General features: G+C 52.3%; 1 protein-coding gene across 2 annotated transcripts in view; it reads right to left on the bottom strand.

Moving 5' to 3' along the window:
• VWF (von Willebrand factor) overlaps window positions 1-21768 on the bottom strand; it is a 139312-nt gene that overhangs the window by 56837 nt on the left and 60707 nt on the right. For both annotated transcript variants that reach the window (XM_021091196.1, NM_001246221.1), the window contains 6 exon segments: window positions 20988-21228; window positions 14929-15023; window positions 12816-12976; window positions 4597-4700; window positions 3453-3591; window positions 866-1000 (listed from right to left, as the gene is read on the bottom strand). In XM_021091196.1, coding sequence (XP_020946855.1) covers window positions 866-1000; window positions 3453-3591; window positions 4597-4700; window positions 12816-12976; window positions 14929-15023; window positions 20988-21228 — 875 coding nt within the window.

Below are 21768 nucleotides of genomic sequence, written 5' to 3'. Positions count from 1 at the left end.
TTTGCGTATAATATATAAACATGGGGTATAATATATATGTATATGTGTATATATGTGCACGTTTTTATATTGTATGTATATATGTGTGTATATATTTTTATATAATGCATATAAATGTGGGTATATTATATATGTATATACGTTTGTGTATGTGTGTGTACATTTGTATATTCAATACTGATGAATGTGGATATATATGCATCTGTATTATATTTGTGTGCATAATATATGTGTATATATTTACGTAGACATTGTATATAAAACGCATATAAATGTAGGTATATATAGGTATACATCTGTGTATACATTTGTATACTTAATGCTTATAAATGTGAATATATTACATATGCATTTCTGTGTATATGTGTGTATACACTTGCATATTAAATACTTATAAATGTGAGTACATAATATAAATGCATAGGTACATGTAATATATCTGCATGTATAATGTGTGTATAAGTTGTATATATAATATACACAAGTGTGAATATATAATATATATGTGTGTGTATATACACATCCACATATGAGAGCCCTTCCGCCCCCCGCACTCCGACCTCCACTCCCCGCAGGAGGTCAGCCCTGGTTCCTCCAACGCTCACGGAGACATCTGGTTACACATCATCCCCGCACACGTCTGCGTGTCCTTTTACTGAAACGGATGTATAATTCATCGCCGTCTGCGACCTGCCCTCCTCACAGGACGCGGCCAGGTCAGGAGATACAGTGCTACCTCACCTCTAATGGCTGCACGATACTCCATCCACTTGTCCTGCACAGACGCTCAGCTGGCCTTGTCCTCCTTGTCAGCCAGATGCACCCCCCACGGGGTGTGGGGGTGTAGGGACCAGGCCACACTCACCTCCCCATCAAACAGCTCAATCTCTCCTCCGTCCACAAGGATGGTGACTCGCTTCCTGCATTTCAGGGAGGGGTAGCCGCACCCCTCGTTCCCCAGCAGGATCCGGAAGGTCCCAGGGTTGCTGCCACAGTAATCCTGGGAAAAGAGGGGCGTCAGGAGAGAAAATACGACCCCTGCTCCCCCTCCCCAGATCAGCAGACTGGTGTCTGGTCATCTCAGGTGTCTCACAGATGTGTCATCCTCAGCTGTCACCCAGGAACCAGGTGCCTCTGGCCAGGCTGGGGCTGGGGGTTAAGGGGCACAGGGGAGAGCAGTGGGGAGAAAGGGACAGGGAGTGTGGACACATCAGCCCACTGCCCCCCAGAGCCCTCAGCTTAGCTTCAGCCGGGTGTCCGGCGGCAGACCACATGGCACTTGGCGGCTCTGAGCTCTGGTGGGCCCCTGTGGATGGCCCAGAACTGTAACCAAAGATGGCTGGACAACAGCAACCCGGCTGAGCTACCATCTCTAGCTGGGAACAGAGGAGGAGGAAGCCCTGGTCCTCGCAGGTGGATTACAGGGAAAGGAGGAAACGGGGGTGCGTTTCTGGCAAACACTCCCCCTGGTGGCTGTCACCGTGGTGTGATGGGAAACCACCCTGCTCAGGAAAGCGAGGTGTGAGCCCTGTTTCTGCCACGTATTGGATAACGTTAAGTCATTTACCTCTCTGACACACACACACACACACACACACACACACGTACGCATACATACACACATACACACAAACACAGACACACATACACCACACACACCATGTGCCCTTCTATAAGATGGATCAGACAGCTTAATGGGACTGTTAGGCTAAACAGGTTTGTATTGGGTTAATGGGATTGTTATGCTAATGAGTTGTGTTGGGTTAATGAGATCGTTAGGTTAAACGGGTCTGTGTTGGGTTAAGGGATAGACAATGAGGTCCTACTTTACAGCAGAGTGAACTACATCCAATCTCCCGGGATAGAACAAGACGGAAAAGAATATTTTAAAAAAGAATGTATGGAGTTCCCATCGTGGCACAGCGGACACAAATCCAACTAGGAACCATGAGGTTTGGGGTTCGATTCCTGGCCTGGCACAGTGGGTTAAGGATCCATGCTGCCGAGTGCTGTGGTGTAGGTCACAGACAAAGCTCAGATCTGGTGTTGCTGTGGCTGTGGTGTAGCCCAGCAGCTGTAGCTCCGATTAGACCCCTAGCCTAGGAACCTCCATGTGCTGCGGGGGTGGCCCTAAAAAAACAACAAAGACAAAAAATAAAATAAATAATTTAAAAAACAAAAATAAAAAAGAATGTATATATATACACACACACACACACACACAAACTGAGCCACTTTGCTGTACAGCATAAATTGGCACAACACTGTAAACCAACTATAATTTTTTTTAAAAAAAGATGCGATATATGAAAAAAATGGGGTTGTTAGATTAAAAGAGGGAACAGAGATACAAGTGCTTTGACACCAGCTGAGATTTTTCTGGAGAAAGAGTGAACACTTCCCAAAGGAGGAGGGGAGGAGGACCCCAGACAAAGGGGGACAATGCACTGGCCTGGGTGGGAAAACCAGCAAGCCACAGGGGGCAGGACTTGGAGAGGGCCCTTCACTGGCCCAGCCAGGCCACTTTGCCGGGGCAGGAAGAGCTGGGGGGTGAGTCTGACCGGCCGCTCCTCGTTGCACTAAACTATCATGTATTCCGGATGCCTAGATAGAAACCTGGCTGGGGAGTCACCTCGTGTTTTTCTACCAAGGCCGAGGCAGACGGATAACCGGAAAGATGGGCTTCCTCATGTGACCTATGGGAAAGCCTTAGTGGGGGATGGTTCCTGGGTGTGGGTGAAACCATTTTGTGCTGTGTGTGGGGGGAGGGGGCTCACTCCCCGTACTCTAGGCATCAACCAGCAAGAGAAACTTCCAGAAAGCCATGTGGTGGGAGAGGGGGGCAGAGCAGCCCTCCCTCACTGGCTAGGATTCCCCGGACTGCTTCTTACCCTTCCAGGCAGCAAGACTTTCTGTTCCCATATCTGTCACCCCCTCCCCATGCTGAGTGCACTAGGTTAGAAATGAAAATGGTGGAGAAGGAGATAATAGAATAGAATAGAACTGAAGAGAATCAGAGGGCAGGACGCAAACCCCGCAGGTCACTTGAACCAGGGGCGGCCGCATCAGGCCGTGTGGGCTGTGCACTGCACAAGGGTGCTGGCAACCAGGGGACGGGGGCTGAGATGCGGCCTGGGCTCCACTCCCCACCATGCCCCTGATGGAGGCTGCATCTGCTGGAAGGAAAGGAAGCCTTTCTCTCTCATCCCCCTGTGCTAGGATTGGTATCTGCCCCACTCTGCTACCAGCCAATGTATTAGCACCCCCGTCCCGCCCTTGCACCGGTGTCCAGATGAGCTGGAGGAAGACAAGTCACCTGAGTTTGGGGGGGGGGGCGGCTGGAAAACCACTCTGGTGAAACTACCCCCCAGAGCCATTTCCTAGACAGAACTGCGGAGTCTGGCCCTGGAGCCCCTCCTGGCCTCAGCGCCCCCCTCGTGCCCGGCTCTCACCTGCACCAGGACATACTGGCACTCTCCCGGGAACAGGTACTTGAGCCCGTCGAAGGTGAGGTAGTGGGCCAGGCCCAGCGCCGAGCACGAGGCATCGCACACGTGGTCCGTGCAGCTCCACTTCCGGTCCCGACAGACACTGGGCGTGGGAAGCAGAGGATGAGCGGGGCCCTCGGGGGTGGGGGCGGGGCGGGCATCGGTCCACAGGGAGCCACCCATCCTCCAGGAGGCCTCGGGAAGTAGGGTCTGCAGCCTGTGGCTCCAACCTCCCCCAGGCCCACAAGGCACATGTCAGAGCAGGGGGCTCGGGAGGAGATAGAAGCCACGCTGCGCTCCAGTCACAAGGGGGAAACGGCAAAGAGGGGCCCAAATCATCCGAGGTGACCTGGGGCCCACTGTCACCACCTGATCCGGAGGTGCTAAGGCCCAGCCTCCTGGGACGTCCCCTGGGAATGACCACGGGGTCTCTACAGAACAGAAAAGCCCCTCAGAGGCGAAGGGGACAAATGAGGCCAGAAGGGCAGGAAAGGTCTGGGCCTGGGAAACGGTGACTATCCGTGAACTTCTGCCAGGAGAGGGCCTGTGTGTGCAGCTGCGTGTTTAAATCCACAGCAACTCGCTGCAGCGGGCATCCCTCCACCCGTAAGAGGGACATCAGCGGTGGACGCTCAGACCTCCGGCCCCTCCCTGCCAGGACCCGGGGCCCTTCCCTAAAAGTGCCAGCCCCAAAGAAAGGCAGGGCAAGGGAGCAGAGCCAGGGGCTTGGGAAAGATGGCCCAGAGGAAGGAGGGGAACCAGCCACCCTCACAAGGTCCCTTTCCAGGCAGGCACACTGGCCATGTGCCTGGGGGGCAGCACAAGGCTGGGGGAGGATGCCGCCACCCCGTGCCCAGGGGCAGCTTGGTCACGTGTGCAGTGACAGATACTGCCCTCATCCTCCCCGGGCCCCATCTCCCTGCAGAGAAACACTGTTCTCTTGGGAGCATCCATGCGGGGCGAGCACACGAGATGATAAAGATTCTCCTATGTCACAGAAGGAGAAACAGAGGCACAGAGGAAAGGGAAGGAGCAGCTGGCATCTCCCCCCACCCACGTCTTGTCTCCATCCGCAACCCTGCACCCCCAGAGCCCCTCCCAGCCTCACCAAGTGTTGCAGTCAACCTTGACTGTCTCCCCCGGGGCGTACTCTCTGCCCTGGTGGAAGCAGGGACACCTTTGCAGGGCCACACACCTGTTCTCATGCCGGACCTGAGGGAAAGCGATTTAAAGGTCTTAGAACTTTAAGTTGATTCACTTGCAAAGATTTTCTCCCATTCTGTGGGTTGTCTTTTTGTTTTGCTTAGGGTTTCCTTTGCTGTGCAGAATCATTTACGTTTCACGAAGTCCCATTTGTTTATTTTTGTTTTAACTGTCATTACGCTAAGAGGTGGGTCTGAGAAGATGTTGCTGTCGTTTATGTCAGAGAGTGTTTGGCCTATGTTTTCCTTTAAGAATTTTATGGTATCTGGTCTTATAGCTAGGTCTTTAGTCCATGCTGAGTTTATTTTTGTGTCTGGTGTTAGGGAGTGTTCTCATTTCATTTACATGTGGACTCACAGACTTTGAAAAACTTACGGTTTCCAAAGGAGACAGCTTGGGGGGTGGGGGGATCCACTGGGGGTTTGGGATGGACATGCTATAAAATGGGGTTGTGATGATGATTGTGCAACTATAAATGTAATGAATTCATTGAGCAATAAAACAAACAAAAAATAAATAAAGGTCTTAGGACTGAAGCAAGTAATTTCTGCTGGGAAGACAGCGGCTTCAGGCTGGGGTTGGAGACCAGCTCCTGTCTACACTGACCCTCCCCAGATCAGCTACATTCCAACCCCCTCTGCCCTCATATGCCGCTGGGGCCAGGGCCCTGGGACCCAGCAGACTCTTGGGTAACACGTGTCAGAAGCCCTTGACATGTTCACCTTAGACCCAGAAGATTTCTCCATAGATAATGGAGTTGTGGACAAAGATTAATGCATAATTATTTATCATTCCAAAAAAAATGGTAGCAACCAAGAGTTCAACAACAGGAAATTGATTAAATCCATTAAGGAGTCTCCAGGCCATGGTGTCTTATAGAGCTATCAAAATCTTAAAAGTTTTTGGAGTTTCCTGGTGGCTCAGTGGGTTAAGGACCCAGTGCTGCCACTGCGGTGGCTTTGGTTACTTCTGTGGCTCTGGTTCAATCCCTGGCCCCAGGAACTTCTATGAGCTGCAGGTGTGGCAAAAAAAAAAAAAAAAAATCTTATAAGTTTGAAGAAATACTTATGCTGCTGATTTTTTTTTTTTTTTTTTTTTTTTTGCCTTTTCTAGGGCCACTCCCACGGCATATGGAGTTTCCCAGGTTAGGGGTTGAATTGGAGCTGTAGCTGCCAGCCCACACCAGAGCCACAGCAACGCGGGATCCGAGCCGCGTCTGCAACCTACACCACAGCTCACGGCAACGCCGGATCGTTAACCCACTGAGCAAGGGCAGGGATCGAACCCGCAACCTCATGGTTCCTAGTCGGATTCGTTAACCACTACGCCACGATGGGAACTCCTCCTCTGTTTTAAAAATCAGCAGCAGGAGTTCCTGTCGTGGCGCAGTGGTTAACGAATCCAACTAGGAACCATGAGGTTGCAGGTTCCATCTCTGGCCTTGCTCAGTGGGTTAAGGATCCGGCGTTGCCGTGAGCTGTGGTGTAGGTCGCAAACGCGGCTCGGATCCCGAGTTGCTATGGCTCTGGCGTAGGCCAGCAGCTACAGCTCCGATTCGACCCCTAGCTTGGGAACCTCCATATGCTGCGGGAGCGGCCCAATAAATAGCAAAAAGACAAAAAATAAAAAAAATAAAAAATAAAACAGAGGAGAAAAAACTATACACATGTGGATATATATGTTCCAAAAAAAAATCTTGAAGAAGTATAGAAGTTGCATCCAAAAGGCTTGGGAAATATAGAAGTCCCCTCTGGTGGGCTGGAATAAAGGGAATTTTATTTCCTTTACTGGTTTTTTATCTTTTTCCTAATGTTCTTCATCGAGCATCTACTCTGCTTAATAACTGAAGAAAATGGGTACTATATTTAATGCAATGAACTCATTAGCTAAGCATGCATTTAATGCCTTAGAGGTGAGAGCTAAATACTGGCCACAGGCAGGGATGTTCCCCAACCAGAGGCTGGGGGTTTTCAAGCCTCACGAGCACCTCCTCACCCCCTCACCCCCGCCCCGTGGGTCTGTGCCCCCCCTCACGGGGCCTACCCTCCACCGGGGAGACCTCACTGTGATGTTTTACCCTCAGGGATGTCAGAGCCCAGGGAGGAGAATGAAGACCCTCCGGCCCTGGGGGTTCAGGAAGAGCTGCCCAAACCCACTCTGACCCCACACATTGATCTGCTTCTGTCCCAACCCCAGAAGGCAGCCCTGGACGCCTGCTCTGGCGTGACCCTGGGTGAAAGCTACCCACAGGGTGAGAAGCTGCTGGTCTGGGTGCTTCAGCAGCTGTGACCCCGTCATGCCACAGACAAGCCTGGGTTCCCTGGGCCGGGAGCAGACAGAGCCCTGGGACAAGGTGTCTTGGGCTGAACAAAGGGCTTTCATGTCAAGGATCACAGGCTAAAACCCCTGTGCGTGTGTGTGCCTGTGTATGCATGTGTATTTGTATGCACATGTGTGTATATAAGCTTATGCATTTGTGTATATGTGTGTAGATGTGTAGATGCCTTGTGTATGTGTAGGTGCATTGCAAATATGTGTGTATGTATCTGTGTATGTGTGCCCGCGTGTGTGTATAAGTGTGCATGTGTATATATGTGTGCATGCCTATGAGAGGGAAGATGCACGTGTGTGTATATGTGTGCAAATGTGTGTACAGGCACATGTGACTATATGAATGTGCATGTGTGTGTGTGTGTGTGTCTATGTGTATATGAATGTGTGGGTGTGTGTACATGTGTATTGTATCTGTGCGTATACGCATGTGCATGTGTGTGTACATGTGCGTGTGTGCCTGTGTGCGCATGTGTATAGTGTGTGTCCTATATGCACGTGCGTGTACATGTGTGCAGTGTTTGTGCATATATGCATTTGCATGTGTGTGCATGTGCATGTGTGTACGCCTCTGTGTGTCTGTGCGTATGTACTGTGTGTGCCTGTGTGTGTGTACATGAGGTGTGTTGGAAAGAGTGGGAAGCATCACCTCCACTACTCAGCCACCACCCTCACACAGCATCCGGAGTGTCCTGAGTCCCCAGGGCCCCCAGGAAGGGGCAGGATGGGAGTAGAGGGAGGAAGCTGCAGGTGGACCACACTCTGGTGGCTCTTTCCTCCTGGGACCACAATGTCCTTGGAAGACATAGAGCGCCCCGCAGAGAGGCTGACAGCTTGGCAGGAGCAGGGATGGCTGGGAAACGTCCCTCCAAAGGAGCCTCCAAAGGCCTCAGATCAGGCTTCACCCCACATCCCCACAGCTGCTCAGCTCTAAGTCCCAGGCCTGCCCCCTCGTGGCCCCTCTGAGAATGACCATCAGGTCCGCAGACCCGACAGGCCCTCCAACCCTCACAGCCACAGTTAATGGAGACCAGACAACCAGCCTCGTTCTGGGGAAACCGTCCATGGACAAAGCCACTCAGGATGCCAGGGACAGCCTGGAAGCTACCAGCTCACCTGCCCTCACCCAGCAAGGCAGGCTGGGCAGAGGGCTCCCAGGCCTCGTGGCCCTCATGCTACATGTTTTTAACCTCTCCCCAGGGCAGTCAACCCACTGGCAAAAAGCCCCACACACCTGGCCCAGGCAGCCCCTCCAAATGAATTTTATGGCAAGTCATTTATTTAAATTTCATGTTTAAAATAAAGAGAACCATCCCTGCCCAGAGCCTGTCCCTTTGGGACGCCAGAAGGGATAAAGGTAACAAACATCCTTCAAAGACTTTGGAAGAAAACAAGCAGAAATAGTTGTCACTCTTGTTCATCTTTTGACTCGTGACATATTTTTTTTCTTTTTTGGGGGGGGGCCACACCTGGAAGTTCCCAGGCCAGGGGTGGAATCAGAGCTGCAGCTGCCAGCCCATACCACAGCCACAGCAACATGGGATCCGAGCTGCATCTGGGACCTACAACTGCAGCTCCCCACAACGCTGGATCCTTAACCCACTGAGTGAGGCCAGGAATCAAACCCTCACCCTCACGGATACCAGTCAGGTTTGTAACCCGTTGAGCCTCAATGGGAACTCCCTAACGTTCTGCTTGGAGACAATCACAGCTGTGGCTGGAGTGAGCCCAGCAGCGGGCTGTGCTTTGCTGTCACCTTGTGGCGGAAGCAGGTAAAATTCTAATTTAAAAGGCAAGGCGTTCACTCAATTTGTGAACCATTTTTGAAAAAGACTTAGGGAAATTTTTAGTACAACCCCCTCATTTTATTGATCTAGTGGGTCCTACATGTGGATCCTGAAGTCCAAAAATTTTTCCCAGTGTGCGCTCATTTCCTAGAGCATCTCTATTCAAAATGTGATTCATGGTTTTCCTCCATAAACTTCTTGCAACTGTGGTCATTAAGTCACCACTTACTAAGCGACTTCCACGTGCCTACCACTGTCACCTCCAGTCCCCTCAACAACCTTTCTGATCCAATTTTACATCTGGGAAAAATCAGACACCAAGATGTTAAGTGACTTGGCCCTCAGTGAAGTTAATGCCAAGAGCCCAGATTCAAGCCTGGAAGTTTGGGGCGCCAATCCACACAGCTTCTCCACCGGCCATCCATCAGGGGGTTGACCTTGTCAAAAGCAGCCCCTCCCCTTGTTCTATGCAAGCAGACCTTGGCACCAGTGGCAGGAACTGATGGTTAAGGATCTGGCTATGTTACTTCTATGGCTTGGGTCCTTGCTGAGGCACAGGTTTGATCCTAGGCCTCAGAACTTCTATATGCCATGGGCGCAGCCAAAAAGTAAAAAGAAAAAGAATTCACAAAAGCTTTGGTCCACAACAGATTGGACGCTGCTGAACACGGGCCCTTCATGAGTCGCTCCCATGGACTTGAGCAGGGGATCAGCCCAGCCTCTGAGACTGAGCCTTGGTTATGAATGAAAACTATTCCCACGATTCTATAAAACTTTCTGGTTTTAAAAGTACTTTCAGAAGTTCCCACTGTGGCTCAGTGTGTTAAGAACCCGACTAGTATCCATGAGGATGCGGGTTGTTTGATCTCTGGCCTCACTCAGTGGGTTAAGGATCCAGTGTTGCGGTGAGCTGTGGTGTGGGTCACAGACGCAGCTTGGATCCCACGTTGCAGTGGCTGTGGTGTAGGCCGGCAGCTGCAGTTCTGATGCACTCTAGCCTGGGAACTTCCACATGCCACTGGTATGGCCCCAAAAAGCAAAACAATAAAATAAAATAATAAAATAAAATAAAATGTATGTTCACAGACAACTCCACAGGGTCACGTGTGATGAAGGTGGAATAGGAATTACATGCCCATGTTCCAGATGAGAAAACTGAGGCTCAGAGAAAGTGAGTGATTGTGCCAAAGGAAGGAGGCAAGAAGCAGTGAGGCCAGGCTGGAAGCGTGGCCCTCAGACCCTGTTTCTACTCGGGGGCTCTTCCTGCTCCTCAGAGATCTGCCCCCAGGAAAGCGCTGCTTCCCCCTCCTCTCAGGTCCTCAGAACACAAGACCTCTGACCCCTTCCCCAAACCCTCGGCGACTTGCCACAAGCTCCCACCTTCCACAAGGGATGACTGAACGAGAAACACAACTGGGTAGGACATCCACACTGGCCCGTGGGCTCAAACAGCACGTGTGGCTCCTTGTCCTTTGTGCGGTGGCCAAGAACACGTGTCCCGGGCAGCAGCCAGCACCTCGCACCTCATCAATTCCCCAACTTTCCTGCCCTGCCCCTCTGGCCTCGACAATGTGCACATTAGTCTTTAACGTAGACACATCGTAATGAAGCCGCCGTGAACACAGCCCAGGCTCTCACACCGCGAGCCTTCGAGATCAGAAGCCCCCGTGGCTGGGGTGAGAGATGCCAGGTCACCTGACAGGTGTCCAGTGCCCCGCCAGAGGCCAGGGGGAGCCCACGAATGGCTCATGGTGTGTCACCGTCCTGCACCTGGGGCCTCGCTCTCCGCTGGGGATTCGGGACGATAATGCAATCACTGAGTCTAGTAATATTTAAGACTCTCTGCACTATTTCCTTCATGGGGGAAAAACATTCTTTTTAAAGAGCCCTGATGCTGACCGCCTCCTGAGTGTCCTCCCTCTTCTCGCCAGAGCCTCCTCTGATGTCGGGAGAATTTCTCCTCCATACGGAGAAGGGACCTTCAGAATAAGAGGCCCTCCGGGTAAAAAGAACAAAGCGGAAGTTTCCCCTCCATACTCCTATTTCCTGCCCCTCCCAGGTCTGTTTCCTCCTCCTTTATGCCTCCTGCTTAGGCACCAAACAAGACCTTCCAGTTTGGGGGTGTTCCCTGGCCAGTCTCCAGCCCCCTCATCAGAAAAGACAGTTCTAGAGTCCTCAGAGGCTAAGACAGAGGGGAGCACGTAAAAGCTCCCGGGAGAGGAAATAACACCTGGTCTGTCCGTCTTGGAGGAGAGAAGGACGGAGGAAGGGAGAGAGGCCGTCTGCCCTGCACACCCCATGCCTCAGCCATCCTGGGGCCACGGCAATGGGTCTGAGTTTTCTTGACAGAATCCTGGAGGCTCCCACCGTCCAGACACACCCTCAAGCCAAGGCCTGGACATCGTGAATGCCCTTTACAGCCATGGGAGAGCCATCCCGCCCAGCCCCTGCCAATTCTGGCCTCTCCAACTCCAACCCCAACCCCACCCCCTCACTGCTCATTCGGGTGTGGAGAACTGGGGTCAGAGAAAGCAAGAAGACAGGATGCATTTGAAAGAGAAAAATCCAAAAGTCGCATCCTTCAGGATGACAAGAGTAACCTATGGATATTTAATATACAAAATGTCCTGGAGTTCCCGTTGTGGTGCAGTGGTTAACGAATACGACTAGGAACCATGAGGTTTCAGGTTTGATCCCTGCCCTTGCTCAGTGGGTTAAGGATCCAGCGTTGCCGTGAGCTATGATGTAGGTCGAAGATATGGCTCAGATCCCAAGTTGCTGTGGCTTCGGTGTAGGCCGGCGGCTACAGCTCTGATTAGACCCTTAGCCTGGGAACCTCCACATGCCGCGGGAGTGGCCCTAGAAAAGGCAAAAAGACAAAAAAAAAAAAAAAAAAAAAAAAAAAAAGTCCTAAGATTAGAGCTGGAGGGAGGGAAGGGGGCCTGGGTATGCTCAGACCAATGCCACCACCCGGAGGTCCTGGGCACTGGGGGACCACACGTGGCCTCCAGGGAACGGCTGGCCAAGGGTGTGTGTTTGCTGCCCCAGCCTAGTCATGGGATATGAAGAGCGGGCCAAGACCTCATGACTCACTTTACAGAGGAGGAAAACAAGGCCCAGCGTGGGAAGGGGACTTGCTGGACCCGGGACTTGCTAATGGCACAACAGAGACATCCCCGTCTTCTCTGGAAATAGAAAGTTTTACCAAAAAAAGAATGGATGGGAGTTCCTGTTGTTGCACAGCGGAAACAAATCTGATGAGGAACCATGAAGTTGTGGGTTCAATGCCTGGCCTTGCTCGGTGGGTCAAGGATCCAGTGTTGCCATGAGCTGTGGTGTAGGTCACAGACACAGCTCAGATATGGCGTTGCTGTGGCTCTGGCGTAGGCTGGCTGCTGTAGCTCCAATTCGACCCCTAGCCTGGGAACCTCCATATGCTGCAAGTGTGTGTATGCGTGTGTGTGTGTGTGTGTGTGTGTGTGTGTGTGTGTGTGTGACTGGTTCATTTTGCTGCACACCTGAAGCTAATACAGCGTTGTGAGTCAACTCTATTCCAATAAACACTTTTTAAAAAAGAAGAAAGTTATACATGTATATGCAAATCCTATGCAAATGGGTGTGCACCTGCGTGCATGCACCTTCTCATCTTCAAGTGATGGAAAGCAGGCCTTGGGAAAATTCCACTGGAAATGCCTATTTTCACCTAAAAGTACTTTCTGGAAATACTTGCTTTGCTTCCCAGGGCGTAGTTTGGTCAGCTCACCTCAGGATCGACCCCAGACACTCTCCTACCACCTCCTCCCCTGCCCTTGCCCCTGGCTCAGCCCCAGAGGATGCCATCCGCCCCCCGACCATGCCCCCACCCTCCCACTCATCACCACATGGCCCCACTGCATCCCGGTGCAGCTCCTGTGCCTCCCTCTCTCTGGCTCCACAGCCCGCGTCGCCCTCCTCCGCCCACACGAACGTGGAAGGCCACTATGTCTCTGCAGCCTGGGTGGCTTACCATGCCCGGAGGGCAGAGGCAGCCAGACACGCAGCCTGTGCTCACACACTCCAGGTCGTAGTTCTGGCAGGTCTTGGCACACTCGAGCCCTTCAGCCCTGGGGTTGTCAGCGGGACACACCAGCTTGACCATGGGGGGCCGGCAGCTCAGACTCCTCTTGCCTGGGAGTCAGGAAAACCAGAGAGGGGTCAGCGAAGGAGTCGACACACCTGCCTCGTACTCGTCCTTTGTCCCCTGCGTGCTGTCACTCGGTTCCAGAGGCTCAGGCTGCCCAGTCCCTGGGACAAGATGCCACCCAACCTCCAGCCAGGTGCCCTGCGCAGGCCTGGACCCCAGCCTCATCTACTCCTCTGACCTTTGTCTACACTGCAGAGCACTTGCCGAGCTCAGCATCCCTCTGACGGCCCAAGGTCCTCATCCCCCTCAACCGTGCTGCGCCCACTGCCCTGAATCAGGATGCGGCACGGAAACATCCAGAGCCAGGCTTTCAAGGACCAGGGTGTGGGTGCTGAAGGGAACCCTGGCCCTGATATGACCTTTCCTAAAATAGTTCCAACTAATTTAGTCCCCAAACTTGACGGGGGACTTTGTTCACACCCTCTGCCCAGCCCCTGGCTGTCCCAGCCGTTCTATCTGGATCTGTTACACCCCATCCCTGGACACCCCCACCTGCCGCACCTGCTGTGTCATTCTCCACCCGATCACCATGTGACGTACCATTTCTTTTACTTCTCTGTTGAGGGCCACCCCACCCACTCCACACACTAGAATATACACACTCCATGAAGGCAGGAGTTTTGTCTGCTTTGTTCACTGATCTATTTCCTGACAGTGAGCAGGTCTCACTGGCTGACTGAATAAACGATGGCAGCAGATGACGGACAGCTGTCTTTCCCAAACACTGTCCCGCTGAAGTGCGCTTAAGTCTCGCAGATATAACATTTCCTTAAGGACAGGAAAGCCAGAATTGCCAGCCTTGTTTCCATATTGGAATTTCTGTTAGGAAACTGAACCCCTAAGACGTTAAACGGCTTTTCCAAATGGCACCCAATTCTAGGGGTTTCCTGACTTTGAAGAAACGATAGCTTTCAGTGACTAGGCTGGAAGACCCTGAGCAAGAGAAGCATGAAAGACAAACATAAGAGGCAGAATGCAACAGAGAGGGTGGCGTGTGGGAGGAAGAAGCTACGGTGAGAGAGAACGGGGAGAAGAGAGGCAGAGGGGTGCTGGGACCTTGAGATCCGCTATGAGTTGAATGTTTGCGTTCCCCTAAAATTCACATGGAGTGAAATCCTAGCTCCCCAGAGTGATGCTCCTGGGAGAGGGGAGGCTTCAGGGAGGTGACTGGGCCGTGAGGGTGGTGCCCTCACATGTGGGATTAGCGCCCTTAGAAGAGACCCCACAGAGCTCCCCGGCCCCTTTCACCAAGTGAGGACTCGGAGAGGACCCAGAAGAAGGCCAGCTCAGCCCCTCCTCCATCCTGGGCCCGCAACTATTAGGACCTTCACACTGAGGGCAATGGGTCCATACCCCGATCTCATATCCATCTGAGAAGCTTTCTAAAGAGGTGTCCTGGTCAGTGGACACCTGGTCGTGAAGGGTGGTTTCTTTTTTTCTTTTTTCTTTGTTTTTGTCTTTTTGCCTTTTCTAGGGCCACTCCCGTGGCATATGGAAGTTCCCAGACTAGGGTTCGAATCAGAGCTGCAGCTGCTGGCCTACACCATAGCCACAGCAATGCAGGATCCTGAGCCACGTCTGCGACCTACACCACAGCTCATGGCAATGCCGGGTCCTTAACCCACTGAGCGAGGCCAGGGATCGAACCCACAACCTCATGGTTCCTAGTCGGATTCATTTCCACTGTGCCACGACGGGAACGCCCTCGTGAAGAGTGGTTTCACCACAGTCAAGGCAGCCTCCCTGGGCCAAGGTCCCTGTGGTCAGAAGAGCCATGTCCCTGGTCCAGCTGGTGGGCAGTTCAATCGTCCCCCAACACAAAGTAAAACCCTTCCCGCCTTGGTAATTGGGATGTGCACGTGCAAAGGCACGTCCAGGCCTGGAAGTGGGGCACACGAGCATACCCAGTCTGGGCAGAGGAGGGGGCGGTACTCACTGCGGTGGGACAGGGGGCTGCTGAGAACGACCTCGGGCTGCAGGCTCCCTGGGGCTCCGGCCCTGGAGCAGTGCATGAAGCCATCCTCACAGTAGCTGCAGAGAAGAAGGTCACAGCCCCACTTAGAGGACCAGCCCGCCTCCCACTCACCCTCTGCTCCCTCCACCTGGCTCCCCGTCCTGGAACCCGTCTGAGACACAGCTGCTAAGGCCACCCTCGACCTCCACGTCACTCAACCCAGCGCAACTGTTTTCACTGCTTTCCTTACTCGATCCTCTTCAACATTCGCCACCCCTGTTGACAGCCCCATCCTTCCAGGAAAAGAAAACAAGACATCCCCCCACCCCGGGTTTCCCTCCGCACCCCCGTCTCCCTGGTGGCTCCTTCTCAGACTCACCGTAGCTCAGCCCCTCTGCTGGCTCAGCCTAGACACCCTCTTCTCACACTGTGTGCTGCCGCTCACACCTCCAGCCTCAGCAACAGAGAGGCCTCCCAAGTCCATATCTGCAGCTCCCATCTCCCCCTTGAACTTGAGATCCACATATTCAAATGCCCGCGTGACAACCACCGGTGGCGTCTCAAAGGCACTCCCAGCTCCTGGGTCCAAAACTGACCTCCCACTTCCCTCTCCAAAACCAGTTTTCCTCCAGGGCTCAGATTCATGGAATGAAGAGGCCACCATGCATGGGAGACCAGGGCTCAGCCCAGACACGGCCTTCTCCCTCCCCCACATCTGAGTCACCCCCAATCCCTTGTGTGCTGAGAATCCACTGCCGAGCTCCATTTCCAGCCCTGAGACACCTTCACCTCTCACCTGGACAGGGCAAAAGCCTCTCTCCTAGCTTCCTTCCAAAACGCTCCTCCCAGCAGCCCCAGTACCTTCTCAAAACCTAAATCTGATCATGTCCCATCCCTGTTTGGACTCCAATAGCTTCCCCTCAACAGGCTTCAGATGAAAGTCAAATCCCTGCCCCCCCGCCCCAGGTCTGACCCCAGTTTCCCCTCCCCTCTCCATCCCCCTGACTTTCTTTTAATCTTGAAGGTGCACTGCTTCCCTCAGACACAAGGGCTCCTGCCTGCAGTTTCCTCTGATCTGACGTCACTTACACACACACACACACACACACACACACAACCACCTTGGTCCCTACCCACTTTCAAGCTTGCATAGACCACGTACTTTTCTGCCCACCGCACTTGTATCTTTACATGCATTTGAGTGGTTATCTGTCACTGACTATAAAACCCAAGAGGGCAGAAGTCAGGATGGACCGTCACTCCCCAGCATCACAAACAAGCCTGTGACTGACATCTTGGTACACGCTCCATATTCTCCCTCCGGCATCTAGCATACAGCTTTGCATGAAGCACTTAATAATTTCTCCTTAATTTTCCTTTACCCTCATCCTCCAATCCCAATTCCCTCCCCTAAGGTGGGCGACTATTTTTATGGTATCCAGTCTCCAATGACCGCTCCCCCCCAAGTATTCACACCCTCCCAGGATCTCCACTGACATCTGTGTGACCAGCACAGCGCAGCCACAGTGACATCCACGTGACTCTTAGATTATCATAGAAGAGGCAGCTTCCATCTGGATGCCCTTCCTTGGAGCATCAGTGTGACCAGTACTGCACCGGGACAGTGACAGCCATGTGACCCTAGGGTTATCACAGAAGACGCAGCCCCATCCGTGTCTCCCCTGGATTACTCACTGCAGGAGCACGTCATGAGCAGCCCTGTGGAGGAGTCCACACGGCCAGGGACTGAGGCCTCCTGTCAACAGCCAAGCAAATGGGCCGGGAATGGACCCTCCAGCCCCAGGCAAGTTTCCAGATGACTGTGGCCCCAGCCCACAGCTTGATGGTAGCCTTATGAGAAAGGCTGAGCCAAAACCACCTGCAAAGCTGCTCTGGGCCTTGGCCCTGAGGAACTGTGTGAGTGTTTGCTGTTTTAAACTGCTAAATGTGGAGTTCCCGTCATGGCGCAGGGGAAACGAATCCAGCTAGGAACCATAAGGTTGTGGGTTCGATCCCTGGCCCCGCTCAGTGGGTTAAGGATCTGGCATTGCTGTGAGCTGTGGTGTAGGTCACAGACGCAGCTCGGATCCTGTGTTGCTGTGGCTGGGGTGTAGACCGGCAGCTGTAGCTCTGATTGGACCCCTAGCCTGGGAACCTCCATATGCCATGGGTGCAGCTCTAAAAAGCAAAATAAATCAATCAATAAATATTAAAAATCATTGCAATTCTCACTTAAAAATAAAAATAAACTGCTAAATGTGGGGTTAATAGAGAAGCAGTACAAATGTGTTCTGTTTAGTGTATCTCTGACTGTTTTAGAATAGCCTTACAAAATAAACAGTTGTTCTGCAGGCATGTATGTGTAATTTACAGACAGGGTATTACTGACATATCACCCTGGGTTTTTTCCTTTATTCCTTCAGCATCACATGCTTCAGGTTCATCCCTGTTAACAGAGGTCCTCCTTGTCCCATGCTTCTGAGGCTGCATGCCACTCTGTGTGTATCCCCCTTTCCAGTGGCAGCCACACACTGCCCCTGACTCCTCGCCACCTCAGACAAGGCCGGGATTGACATCTTCACGCACGTGCCCCGGGAAGCTGTGTGAGCACTTCTTTGGTATATACAGCCAGGTGGGACTCCCAGCTCTGGATTCCAATTTGCATCCACTGGGCCGGGGGAGCTCCCAGGTGCAGCTGGCCTTGCCTCTGAAGGGAGCCAAGCACCTTCAGGACTAAAAGAAGACTCGGTGTTGCAGAAGGGAGAGGTCACAGGGGTCAGATCCCCTGGGGCCTGGGAGGCCATGGGAAGGATTTGGTCTTTATCTTAAGGTCGGATGAGGGGAAGGTGTTGAGAGAGCCCAAGCAAATCAGAGGCCGCATGTCCCACAGCCCTGACAGCCCTTAGCATTTTCCAGATTTCAGGTGTTTCCAGTCTAATAGTTATGAGGAGATATCCTTTGTTTCTATTTGTATTTCTCTGACTATGATGACTTTTTTTTTTTTTTTTTTTTTTTTTTGCTTTTTAGGGCCGCACCCACGGCATAATCTGAGCTGTAGCCACCGGCCTACACCACAGCCACAGCAACATGGGATCCGAGCCACATCTGCAACCTACACCACAGCTCAGGGCAAGGCCGGATCCTTAACCCACTGAGCGAGGCCAGGGATAGAACCCACAACCTCATGGTTCCAAGTCAAATTCGTTCTGCTGAGCTATGACGGGAACTCCGACTTTGACCATTTTTAATGTGCCATTTATTCCATCAACTTTCATTGAATGAAGAATGGAATCAGCCCTTTCCCTCTCTGGGCAAATGCAGGTCCTTGCCTTCTGGTTTTTAACTAACATCTGCTTTAAAAATACCCTCTCCCCATGGGCTCCTTGGTAACTCAGGGGGTTAAAGATCTGACATTATCAATGCTGTGGCTTGGGTTGCAGCTGCCAGGCAAGTTTCATGCCTGGCCTGGGAACTTCCCAACACGACGGATGTGGCCAAAAAAAAAAAAACAACAAAAAAAAAAACAAATCAAACCAACAAATAAAAAATATCCTCCCTCAAATGCCATGGTCTATCTGTCATTTGGTCATGACCCCCAAACTTAATTTAAAAACAAAAAAGCAAACAGAGCCTTGCAGGTAGGTGAGAAATCAACTCCTGGCCCACACCTGGCCTACCCAGAGAACTCACTCCACTGTGATGGCTGTTTGGGTGACCAGACAGATGCTCTGGAGAAATGGTGTGTGCTGAAAACTTCCTACCACCTCTAGCACTTGCCCCAGTGCAGCTTATTCTTCCCCGTGTTGTCTAAAGCATAAAAGTAAGCAGCCGACTGGGAGTTCCTAGACAACCAGTGCCTAGACATCATAAGTGTCTAGTCCCTTCTGATGGAGCATGATAATGTGAGAAACAAGAATGTTTTGTATATGTGTAACTGGGTCACCATGCTTAAAGTAGAAAAAAAAATTGTATTGGGGAAATAACAATTAAAAAAATAAATAAGGAGTTCCTGCCGTGGTGCAGTGGTTGACGAATCCGACTAGGAACCATGAGGTTGCGGGTTCAGTCCCTGCCCTTGCTCAGGGGGTTAATGATCCGGCGTTGCCGTGAGCTGTGGTGTAGGTTGCAGATGCGGTTCGGATCCCGAGTTGCTGTGGCTCTGGTGTAGGCTGGTGGCTACAGCTCCAATTCAACCCCTAGCCTGGGAACCTCCATATGCCGTGGGAACGGCCCAAGAAATAGCAAAAAGACAAATAATAATAATAATAATAATAATAAAATAGTTTAAAAAAATAAAATAAAACAAATAAAAATAGAGGAATGGTGGGAATGCAGAAAGAAAGAAAGAAAGAAAGAAAGAAAAGAAAAGAAAGGAAACAGCTGCACACAGGCCTCTGGCTCACATTCTCCCTGAGACCCAATCTTCCAGAAAAAGTGCAGAGACGGAGGGTCTATAGCTTTCAGCCCTGGTGCCTGAAGGGGACGCTGGGAGGAGGCCACTTGAGACGGCCCTAAAGCCAGGGCCACCCCCGGCCCTGCTTCCTTGCACCTCTGATAAAATAACCAGCCACCCTTGCTGCCCTCCGAGTCACCCCAGACACCAACCCTCCTGCTTCTTTCCTCACCACGCTCCTGAAACCCGGGGGCCACCATGACCCTCGGATCTCCCAACTCAACAGCCTCTGCTCCATGGAACATGAAGAGTTAAGAGTCCCTTGGGTTCCAGCCACTTCCAGGATGATTTGGGGAAAGCAATCAGCTCCCTAAGCCTCAAATTCCTGACCTAAAAAGCAAGCCCTGCCTAACAGTGTTGTTTTCAGGTCCCAGAGAGAATCGCCCAGAACACTACAGCCCGACAACAATAGTAAAACCACCACAGGGCTACAGGCAAGGACCCAAACCAGCAGAAGATGTCACTGCTCCCCTGTCCCCTTCACCTCCATGACATGGGCCTGCTCTGGTCCTGCCCTTTGCTGGCCTTTGTCCTCCGGCCTTTGTCCTCCTGTGGGCCTCTGACCATTCCCTCAGATTCTGGATTCAGACCTCTTATGCCCTCTGGTCCTCTCCCCACAGAAGCCTAACTATTCTCACGGCTAAAACGTGGTACCTCCAGCCCTCATCTCCCAGGCAAGCTCCAAACCCGTAATTCCAGCTCTTGGTTCCATTCATTCATCAAGACAATCTCCTGGTAACTCAGAGTCATCAAGGCCAAAACCAAGCTTATCTTCTCTCCACCTATGAAGCGCCCTCACGCTGTTCCTTTTTTTTTTTTTTTTTTTTTTTTTTTTTGCTTTTTAGGGCCGCATTCGAGGCATATGAAGGTTCCCAGGCTAGGGGTCTCATCAGAGCGACAACCGCTGGCCTACACAACAGCCACAGCAACACAGGATCTGAGCCACATCTGTGACCTACATCACAGCTCACGGCAACGCCAGATCCTTAACCCACTGAGGGAGGCCGGGGATCAAACCCACAACTTCGTGGTTCCTAGTCAGATTCGTTTCCACTGTGCCACAATGGGAACTCCTGTTACAAATTTCTTCTAGGCTGACCGGGACAGCCCTGCTGAAGCTGACCCGGACAGAGGGCCTGGGTGAAGGACAGCAGGAAGCGTGCATGAGTTGCAGCCGTTTTTAGGCAAAGTGCTCAAAGTTAACCAGGACGGCCACGCACCGCCGAGGTGATGCTGCTAGGGTGTATTTCCTTCTGGCTCAGGTGCTTGGGCCTGAAAACACCTACAAGAGGCTGAAGGGAAGAGGGACAGGGAGAGCTCCCATTTCCTTTCCTAGAAAAGGGAAACTGAGACCTGGGGCAGGAAAACGGGGCACCACGAGTGACAGCTGGCTTCTGGGTCATGAATTACTCTGTCCCCCTGGAGCCTGGCACAGTAAGGCAGTGAGAAGACCTGGGCTAGATCTCAGCTTTGCTCCCGATTTGCTGTGCAACAGTCTTGGGCCTCAGCGGACCCACCCAGGAACTGAGGGAGGACCACTGGGCAGCCCTGCCATGCCCGAGGTCCCCGGTCCCTCGGCTCGGCTTACCACATGGTGTGATGGTCTGAGAAGATGTCCTCGGGCTGGAAGATCTCGCCGTCATGGTAGCAGGGGCACTGGGCCTTGGGCACGCAGTCCCCACTCCCATCCAGGTAGAGCCCCGGGGGGCAGAAGCAGCCCTCCAGGCAGTCCTCGGCGCATTCCTCATCCGGGTAAGACAGGGAGCGGCAGGTAAGGTTGCAGGGGGTCCCGCACTGCAGGTACACCTGGCCCGGGGGGCAGCTCAGTGCTGGGAGACAGGGCGGGGAAAGGGCAACATCAGTGTAATATTTTGATGACCAGGACTGCGTCCTAGGGCTGCCAGCCCTGGTCCCCTGGGGCCCCCAGTGATATCCATATGGTCACTGCCTTCCCTTCCTGCCATGAACAAAAGTATATTTTCTGCTCACAAACACCTGTTCTAAGTACGAATATACCTTTCCTCCTCTGCTTCACCAGGGGGCTGTGTTCCAGGCATCTCTGAAGTCCCAAAGCCTGGGACGCTGTAGCAATGCTGGTGGCTTTTGAAGCTGTGAATGTTAGCAAGGACGGGCAGGGATGGGTAAAAGCATTTCTCCTTGATGTTAATGATAAGGACAGCCATTCGTTGAGCACCTACTGTGTGCCCTGCTCATCACCTGAGTGTTTGCCTTTGATGCCGCTCCCTGGGAGTTAAGCGCTCACAACCCCCAGAGGTAAGAAAACGGAAACTTAACTGACTCATCAGACCACGCCTCCCAGGAAGAGGCAGAGGCAGGTCTGGAACCCAGCTCCCCGTGACCAAAAGGTC

The sequence above is a fragment of the Sus scrofa genome, chromosome 5 (genome assembly GCF_000003025.6).
Source record: "Sus scrofa isolate TJ Tabasco breed Duroc chromosome 5, Sscrofa11.1, whole genome shotgun sequence".
NCBI classification, from domain to species: domain Eukaryota; kingdom Metazoa; phylum Chordata; class Mammalia; order Artiodactyla; family Suidae; genus Sus; species Sus scrofa.
This window is presented reverse-complemented; position numbering and strand designations above follow the sequence as displayed.